The 9,864-nt window shown below is 51.3% G+C and overlaps 1 protein-coding gene across 1 annotated transcript; it reads right to left on the bottom strand.

Moving 5' to 3' along the window:
• Positions 1-276: 276 nt before the first annotated feature.
• Positions 277-8,875, bottom strand: PIGR (polymeric immunoglobulin receptor; the record flags this gene model as incomplete). Its single annotated transcript, XM_079723208.1, has 10 exons — positions 277-372; positions 1,429-1,487; positions 1,611-1,742; positions 2,376-2,497; positions 2,891-3,065; positions 3,971-4,294; positions 4,864-5,196; positions 6,387-7,040; positions 7,765-8,109; positions 8,833-8,875. The coding sequence occupies 10 exons, from the start codon at positions 8,873-8,875 to the stop codon at positions 277-279; spliced, it is 2,283 nt and encodes a 760-aa protein (XP_079579334.1).
• Positions 8,876-9,864: the final 989 nt, after the last annotated feature.

Below are 9,864 nucleotides of genomic sequence, written 5' to 3'. Positions count from 1 at the left end.
CCTTAGATCTTAATTCTCCTTCCACACCTTAGTTCTTTCATTAGGAATAAGCTGTAGGTGGGAACGCCTCACGTCACCTCACCCCCAACAGGAACAAGTAAGCCAGGCTTGGATGCCACCGAGAAGGGACCAACATACCCTCTGAGGACAGGTAGGAAAAGCCTAGGTGCGGTGTGAGTGCAGGCAGTGGAGCCCCGGAACTAAGGGCCCTGAGGATCAACGTGATTCAGAACGTGATTGCCACGTGCGGAGGGATGGGTGCAACCAGGGCTCTGTCTAGGCTTCTCTGGGGCCGTCCTGGGCGGCGGCGGCCATGTTGTTGGTCTGGATCAGGAAGGCAGTGAAGGCCATGTCGGCTTCCTCCTTGGATGACTAGAGGGCAACAGGAGAGGGGTCAGTGTTTGGGGCATTGGCTTAGAGAGTGGGGGTCGGAGGGAGGGGATGCGCTAAGTATCCTAAGTTCATAATCTTGGCCTAAACAACCCAAGACTGTGTTGACCCACTGTTCTCATTCCAGCCACCGTGCTCACCAAGAGGGACTAATTTTGAGAAATGGAAAGTTGCAGCTTCTAAAAATATCTCCCTCTGTCTCACTACCTCCTTCCAACACATGGAGTGGAACCACCTCTGTTGCCTGGGCCCGTCCCCGGAAGCCCTGCCCCCGGTCACGGCCAAGGTGGCCTAGGCTGGCGTCAGCTACAAGGTTTACACTTTTCTTTCTCTACCAGTTCAGAGACACAACACCAGGCTGGAGGGGAAGGCTGTCTCCAGGACTGACTCATTCCCCTGATTGTTCCCAGTGCTGGGATCTCTGCTGCCGCCAGGGAGAGTAGATACGATAACAAGCGTTAGTGCTTTGGGATCAGGGAAGTACGAGGAGAGGGTAACATGTGACCCAAAGGCAGGCAGGATTTCAAGTAACGTGGCACTTGGTTGGGGTGGGAAGTGGCCTCTAGTGACTATCAGTGCCTCCCATGAGCAAATGTCTTCCAGGCCCAGAGAAAATGCTGGTCCCCGCAAACCCTCAAGCGAGGGTGGTGACCTGAGTCTATGGGTCCCATGGCCCGGGAAGAGCACCCGCCTAATTGCCAGTGTTTGACATTGGACCTGCCCACCCTGTGGCTGAATCTTTAATGCATTTGCCTTCCTCATCCCCTGCCAACCACTCCCCTTGCCCCCGCCCCCACCGCCATCTCCCTCCCTCCTGCCAGTTTACAGCCTATAAACGCAGCTTACCTCCTGCCTGGGCCTCAGCCACATCAACACCACAACCAGAAAGACGCACTTTCCAAATACTGTTTACATCCCCTCCCCCACTCTGGCACCAGCCGCACTCTGAGGTGGTTTTTCCTGATGTCTAACTGCAGTCTCTCATGCTGCATTTCCTTGTCACCCACGTGAGGCCTCCTTCTCCCTCCTTGCTCTCACCCTTTTCGCCTTCTTGGGTTCTTCCTTCTCCACGGCATCCCCGGTAGTGGTGGCGAACTCTGTGTGAAGAGCAGGGGAAGGTGGATCAGCCCTCCCTGGCCTCCTATTCCCATCCCAGATGCAGAGTCAGGGCTAATTGTTGTTCCCCAGGGACTGGGCATTCCCTTGAGTGAGGGATGTACCGTCTTTTCCTCCAAGAGTTGTCTCCTGAGTGTCTGGAGAGGCTCCCATGTTGTCATGGGCTCCAAAATCCCTGGAGTTCTCAAAGTCTGACATGCTTATGTCCGTCCTGTAGCTTCTGATTGAAATCCGGTCTGTCAGGGGGCAAAGAGGAGTTGGTGTAGAGATGGGAGCCGGGGCGTCCCCGAGGGAGCCCCACAGGAGAGCTGAAGGGGGGCAAGTTCTTTGTTGCTCGTCTCTGACTAGGACCCAAGGCAGAATAGAAATGACCCGAGTCTCCTCCCCAATCCCTTTTCACAGACAATCTAGACTCAACTGTCACTGACCTTTCTTCATCACTCTGCAAACTTGCAATGCCCAGGACCTTGTTTTGTTCTCAGAGATGGTTATTCCTATCCCTGTCTTGAGCCGTGAGGAAACCAGAGGTATGAAACTGGGACACCCCGAGTCACACAGCTGACTGGTCCTCACACCAGACTGGAAGCCCAGGTTTCCCAGCACTCTGCCCTCTTCCTAGCAGCTACGCATCTGAACTTAGACCCCCAGCAATTGAAGATGGACTTCCAGCAGAGATGATGGCATTTGGGCCACAGCACTTACTGTAAGTTTTGAGCATGTGTGGGTTTATCATTCCCCACCTCACTTTCCTGGACCCTTCCTTTGAGCTGATAAAAGAGAACAGATCATGGCAACTCCCCTCAGCGCCTCTGAGCCAGGACTGAGGCTGAGGGTTGGAGGTGGGGGGAAGGGAGCACCCCGGGACTCACCGACATTCTTCCTGTGTCGGGCTCTGAGCACCCCAATCGCTATGGCCCCTGCAGCCAGCACCAGGGCCAGGGGCACCAGGGTGGAGACCACCGCTTTGGAGCTCCCACCTTGTCCTGCAGAGCTGGAGGAAGCATTGATTTAAGTTAGTCCCTGCAAGGGACACTGGGAATCCCAGGAGGTGCTGGCCGGTTGGCTCCAGCCAGTTCTTCCTTCCTGGTTAATCCACTGCGCCCTCCTGATACAGCCGCCCGAGCTCTGTTCTTCTAAGAAGCCCTCCTAGACAGGACAAAGCTGAGGACTGGGCCTTGCCTGTATCCCCGGACTGGGAAATTGAACTGAATGGTGAACACTGCACTGGTCGCGGGAGAAGGGCAGAGAGCACAAACCGAGGCAGTGAGGGCTGTCTCCACTGTCAAGAAGCGGACAGGCTCTCCTCCTTGGGCCTGGTGGCCTAACCTCAGGTCCTTGGTCTCCAGAATGTTCTCCAGGTGGGGAGCCCCAAATCCCTCCTCACCTGCCGGGACCTTCGGGTGCTCCGCTCCCACCAGCTGGATCTCCAGTATCCTTCACTACTCTTTCCTCTGCAAAAAGGCTGGGACCTGGATTGACTTTGCCCTCAGTCTCCCTGGCCCTCGGCTCTATCGCCTCCTCACCAGGAGCAGCATTCACTCGACTGGCATCTTGGGACCCTGGAGAGAGCAGAGGGGGCTGGATTATGGTTCTTTCTGTCCTTGAGTTTAGGGAGTCTGAGGAGTGGGACTTCATTAGGAATCCCAGGGTCAGGGTGAGATTTCAAGACTGTTAGGATAGGGTCTCGAAGGACACTAGAAACAGGACTGATGGTCTTCACTAGCTTGTCACAGATGATCTCCGTCCCATTCATACCAAATTCACTTCCATCTACAAGGTTCCGTGTCATTAGATCCAGCTATGCATAAGGGTTGACCCATCATTTGTGGACAGGGAGATTTTTCACAGCTTTGAAACCCTGCCCAGGGTCTCTTGACTACAGGGCTGGGCGCCATAGTGCTGCCCCCTGGTGATAGCTTGGTTAGGGCTCCCTCAGTGAGCCTGACCAACTGGATGCTGACATAATCGGATTTCTGGAGGGACTAAAAATACCTTCATTAGGGATAAAACATTTCATGTGATATTTTAAAAAGAGGCTTGAAATGCAAACTTATTAGAAGATATTGCCCCGATTTTCTTTATCAGGCCTCGTACATGAAGGTTATCTGGCCCTCTTTTGAGCAGCCTTTGGCAGAGTATGATGCATATAACAGTGACTTTGACATTTCTACATATAGAAGAAGACCTCTCTGTATAGAAAGGGCTTCAAAGTGGCCTGAAGGAGCAACAATGGGACTTGTCTTGAAACTGAGGTTAAATGGCAAATCCACTATTTTTAATTCGTTTGTATATTTATTGGGATGCCTTTTCTGGAAGGCTAAATTAGACCAGGTGGGGGCATAATCTACCCCACCCCCACCCCCGCCTCTTATAGCCAAACCTAGGGGCCACTCCTGATGGAGATGTTCTTAGGCAGCTTTCTGTGGGGTCCCAGGGTACGTGGGCATGGCCCTCGGAGACTCACCCTTCACCCTCTTCTCCACCGCCACATAGACAGCCACGGTCTCTCCGTATTGGTGGCCCTCCTTCACTCCGCACCAGTACCAGCCTTCGTCCTCACTGGTGACGGAGTTCAGGTTCAGGGAGACGATCTGGCTCCTCTGGTCGCAGTTCACAAAGGCCTGGCTGGGGCCTTCGACCTGGCTGGTCAGGGTCTTGCAGCCTCTGTTGCTCCACTTACACCAGTACTTCTCGTAGGAGTAGTATTTGCAGGGGAAGTGGCAGGAGATCTTGAGGGCCTCTCCCAGCCAAGCCCTGACATTCTTGGGTACCTTGAGGCTTGGTTCTCCTGGAGCAGGGAGGGAGAAATAGGCACAGAAGTCAGCGCTGGTGATGCTGCAGAAAAGTGATGGGGGGACTAGGGGGGTGCTTTGTCCACAGCCTATTTCCTCTTTGGACAACATGGTAAATAAACACACTATACTGAACACAAAAGCACTTGTAATTATGTGCCTATGTAATAGATTATTGGTGACCACCATGAGTCACTCTAGTCTATCACAGACCATAGACCTTGCTAATGACTTCAGTTTGCTTTCCTTGTTGTTATCTGCTCTCCTAGACTCAAGACAGCCATACTCAACTCAGCTGATGACGTATATACTGTAAAAGAAGCTGATGCTCTTGATCACAGGAGGTGCTACGTGTGGTAGTTTGAAGAGTGTGGGGCAGGAAAGGGTTTGTTACAGGTGCAAACGGTGGGGACGGGTGCTTGATACAGGTATGAGCAGGTGGGCTCTCTCCATCAGCATGGAGGTGGGGGAAGGTGGGAGGCAGAGTGGTTGGGGGTGTTGCTGCTGCTGACTGGAGGGGTACCTGGGGCTGCCTGCTTCCCTTTTGCCCCAGTTCAGCAATTACCTTCCACAATCTTGAGCTCCACCGTGGACCTCCAGCGAGTATCGCCGTCGGTCAAACACCAGTAGAAGCCGGAGTCCTGGGTGGTGAGCTGGTTGAGGATGACGGTGTAGGTGCCATTGCCTGGCTCCTCGTACAGTGCGAGCCTGCCCTCGTACTGCTCCTTGACCATCCCCTCGCTCTGCACCAGCAGCGGGCAGTGGCCATCTTGAGTATTTTCCCAGCGACACCAGTACTTCAGGCTGTCTGTTTCCTTCGGGTTGTAGGCGCAGGACACGGCAACGGAGCTTCCCACCACTCCTTTCACCACAGACCGACTTAGGGGAATCATGGTCTCTAGAAGCACAGACAGGGGTGGGAAGGAAGAAGCAATGTGGTCTGGGCAGCCTCTTCCCCGTGGGCTCAGCCAGGGTGGAGAGTGACATTTAGACCAATCACCTCATCCTCCTGAGAAAGTGAAAAAGATTTTCCTAATGTCACAGAGCCCAGTACTGGAGCCTTCACCCAGCCTCCAGGAGACTTCCCCACTGGTCTGGCGACCTTGATCCCTTCCCCACCTTATTCTGAGCAGAGAATGGAAGGGGTTTAAAGAGAGACTATTAGCCTTTCTCCTTGGGCTTCTTACAAAATCTCCCCCTAGGTAAGTTTTTGTCTGTTTATTAGCTTGTCCCACAAAATGGCCAGATGTTTTTTTCTCCAAATTAAGAAAATGTATTAGAACAGTATGATTTAAAATATACACTGTGTAGCACAGATAAGTTTAATTGTTGAGCACCCCGACTGAGGGCCATGTCCAAGAGAAGCATGGCCTCTCTCCAAGAAGCTAAAGTTGAGGTTCTGTAAGAACCCCAGATGACTGAAGATGCTGAGGGATGTGGTGAGGACCGAGCTAGATGGAGAAATGATGTACAGGGAATGTGAGCCCCTTACAGGAAAATCACAAGGGCAGTGACCATGAACTTCAAGTACTGGTTCACTGTGTCTCATGAGGGTAACTCTGTGTGGAGTGCTCCAGGGTGAGAAGGAGCAGGGATTTAACCTGCTGAATAACAAATAACCCTAAGAGATGTTGGAGGGGAGATTTTAGAATCTGGGACATTGCCTTCCTGGGATAGCTTTGCAACCAATAAGTCAAGACTTCTTCCATCTGAGTGTGAAGGATGAGGTGCCATACTGCTCGAGGGTCAGGGAGACTCCATGTTATGTCCTCACCATGGCTCTCTGAAACCCAGGCGATCTACAGGTCTGGTCTCAATCAGGAGCTTCACTCCCCTCATTCCTATTGATCAGGGACGGCCATCAAAGGCCTTTGATAACAGAGAAGAAGAGTTAGGAGATCACACAAGGCAGAGGCTATGTCTTATAGCGCTCATGTACAGCTGCCCACAGAACATCTGATCCAGGGCTCGTCAGTGAGCAGATATTGTCAGCTGAGTGATGGAGATTAAATAGATTCACAGGGAGTGAGTGAGGCTCTCTCCTGCCAGACTGCCCACCTCTTCCCTCCCCGCCCCCTCAGGTCTCACCTTCATTGACAAAGAGTTGCCAAGCCTGGGTAGGCCAACCTTCATGAGGCTGACCATCAGGGTGGGCTCCACACAGGTAGAGCCCCGCATCCTCTTTCCTCAGGCTTGTGATGAGCACACTGAAGAAACCGTTACCCTTGGGAGTGAACAGGATCCTGCCCTCAAAGTCCTGAGCCTTCTTCCCCAGCGTGTTGATGATCACATTGCAACCTTCCGCATTTTTTTGCCGGCACAGAAATTTGGCCACATTTGCCATCTCGGGGCCCAGGTCACAGTCGAAGTTGACCGAGCCCCTCAGGTCTCCATAAATCAGCTCAGGCTCGGGCTTCAGCACTTGGAGGTCAGCATTGCTCTTGTCGGCGCTGGCATCATCCCCAGCCTGGCAGACGTACATCCCAGCATCGTTGAGCTGGATTCGGTTGATGACAACGCTAAACACTAATTTGTTGGTACCCTGAATAGTGAGACGTACTCTGTTGCTGTAGCTGGGGCTCACATACCCAGTGGAGTCGGTGACTAGTATGCAGCTCTGGCCTGTCTTCTTGCACACAGATTTCCTCTTCTCAGAATTCACAGCCCTGAAAGGGCAGTTGATGGTCACTGTTCTGCCCAGGTCTGCTGTGTAGACGTGGACGCCATTTATCTGCCCAGGAGCTGCAGGATGAGAGGCGGGGGGCAAGTTGTGATTTTGCTTTCTTGCAACACAGGACTACTCAATGTTCCCCTTGAGGGCTGGGTGTGCCCTCTTTTCCAGAGGGACACTGTCAGAATGTCTGCCAAGGCCCAACTTTACTGCTGCCTCCTCTGTGAATGCTTCCCAAGCTGGCACTAATCTCTCCCTCCTCTATTCTGTCTTGACACTTACACCTGTATCACTTATTACATCCAATCTTGTGGACTTTGGGCAAGAACTGATCATTTAATTTACACTGAGAGTTTTGATGGACTAATGGATCTCAGGTTAGAAAATATATTTTAAAAGAAGCCTTCTGGTGACCCAAGGTCTTGATCTGAAGGGTGCTCTAATAGCAGGAATTTAAGGATCCCTATGAATCTTCCCCTGCTCATGGACCTCTTGTCCCTCTTGCAACAAATATAATGAGAGAAGCTGTCCTCCTCATGCTCTTCTAAGCTAGAGCCTTAGTAAAACCTGAAATGTTTCAGGCCCTGAAGACCTAGAAAAGTGCCCCCGCACCCCACCACCAAGTAGGTCCCATCTGTGTCGTTTCCATGTTCTATTATGCAAAGTCCTTTCCTCCAGATGGACCCATAGCCTTCCCCATGCCCTCTCAGGTGATCCTTCCTCAGGCCTTCCTGTTGCTCCTGGGATGATTCCCTCTCACTTTTCCCCAGAAGTCTAAGGCACCTGGATCCTTACCTAGACTGACTTCCAGGCTCACATCAAAGGACAGGCCTCGGCTGCTAATGCCCAGACCACACTTGTAGAGCCCCGAGTCATTCCGAGTGAGATGGCTGATGTTCATCACAAAGGTGCCGCTCTCTGGGAAGTTGGTGAGGTTGGCTCTGCCCTCATAGTCCTTGGAGACGTAGCCCTCTGAGGAGATGAGGGTAATGCAGCGGCCCCTGGCTCCCTGCCGGCACCAGTACTTCCGGGTATGCCGGTTGACGGAGGTGGCCGGGTAGTAGCACTTGATGGACACTGAGCTGCCTTCCACACTGTTTACCTCCTGAGGACCGAATATGGGACTCTTCATGGAGACCACTGTGGGGACAGAGAAAGAGGCTTTCCGAGGCTGCAGGAGGGTAAAGCCTACTGAGAGGATCCAGACAGCCCACGCCGAGGACATGAAGGTTTCCTCCCAAGACATGTGCCTTCTGTGGATTAATTACCATGTGCTACAGCTAGGCAGTTGCTAAATTGCAAAACTATTAAACAATTCTTAAATTTTAATCATAATTCATTAATGATAACCATTTTAAGGAAAATGGAATCGCAAAGTTATTTAGTGATATCCCTTGTGTGTGTATATATATATATTTTTAAACCACCTTCGTGGGGTGCTACATTATTTCCTTTGTTATCTGTTATTTCCTTATATTTTCAAAAAAGCTTTACAGATTACTTTCTTTTTTTTCCAGACAAAAATATTAAGAGCCACAAGGATAAGTCATTTCCTCAAAACCCCAAAACAAAGCAACTCATAGTGATGCTTCATTCAAGGTCAAGGTCTTGTTTTCTTTATTCCCAGTGAAGACCCTTCACCAGAACCCCTGACCTTCAAATGAGGAAGTGCCATTTCTGTTCCCCATCTCCAGTGCTGGCTCACCAATCCATTTTCAGATGTGGCCTCTCTGCCTTGTCTGTGTGGTTACTCCTCAAGGGAGTGCAAGCTTTGCAAGGGATATCCTTGGGGACAGACCTGATTTCAGAGCCCCTAGGGAACTGGGTCTGGGATGGGGGTGGGCTGGGACCTGGCCGACGCACCTGGGAAGACAGCCAGCAGGCAGGCGAAGAAGAGGCGCGACATCGCTGGTAGCTCCCGTGGGGCTGTGCCACCCAGGCCGCCTTCTTGCGTGGTTGCTGAAAGATAATAGCACGAGGTGATGAAATTCCTTTGTCTACCAAAACTAGCTGACCGAGTTCCTGCAACACCTGTTTCATTTTGTATCTCCAGTAACCGACTTAAAACCTGTGGAAGAATGAATGGCTCCGCCTTTCCCATTGCAGTTCAAAGTCCCATCATCCACAATGCTTTTTTGTTCCTTAATAGGTATAAGTAGATTTTCATCTTCTCAACTAAGCTGCAAAGTTCCTTTAGGGTAGGGACACGCACATGTGTCATTTCCTCTGTATCCCTATCCGGGGGACACGGTCCTGGGCAAGATCTGTTACAGCTCAGGAACAGCTCACCAGATAATTGGTTGCTACCAAGAAGTGGCTCCATCTCTCTGTTCCAGCTGCCCTCCCTACACCCCTGGGAAGTGGAGGGGGGCTGGTATATTTTATGGCGTGTCATATGAGTAAGTAGAGATGCATAGAGGCAGCCTAGCAAGGATTAAAGTGATGATGATGGTCATAACCACCATGAATGGTCCTTGTACCATGTTCCAGGCACTGTGTTAAATAATGTACCTGGGTGGGAGGGAGGGAGACGCAGGAGGGAAGGGATGTGGGAACAGCTGACTGATTCACTTTGTTATAAAGCAGAAACTAATAAAAAAAATAATGTACCTGTATTATCTCATTTAAACTTGATATCGCCCCTAGGAGGTGGGTATTCTATTTTTGTTGTTGTTGCTGTTGCTGAGGAGATGGGCATTCTTATCCACATTTTACAAAGGAGGAAATGAAAGCTTAAATGTTAAGTGCTTTCCTCGCGTTCACAGGAGGATTAAGTGTGGGGATAGGTAGGGTGGGAGTTGAGGAAGTGGGCAAGACCTGAATCCTGCTTTGTCTGACCCCCAGGGTCTAAGCTCTGGGCCTCTCTTACTGCACTGTATTGCACCTCAAATAGAG

This window comes from Hyperoodon ampullatus (assembly GCF_949752795.1).
Source record: "Hyperoodon ampullatus genome assembly, chromosome: 2".
Taxonomy (NCBI): Eukaryota; Metazoa; Chordata; class Mammalia; order Artiodactyla; family Ziphiidae; genus Hyperoodon; species Hyperoodon ampullatus.
Note: the sequence above shows the minus strand (reverse complement) of the source record. Positions and strands in the feature narration are given on the sequence as shown.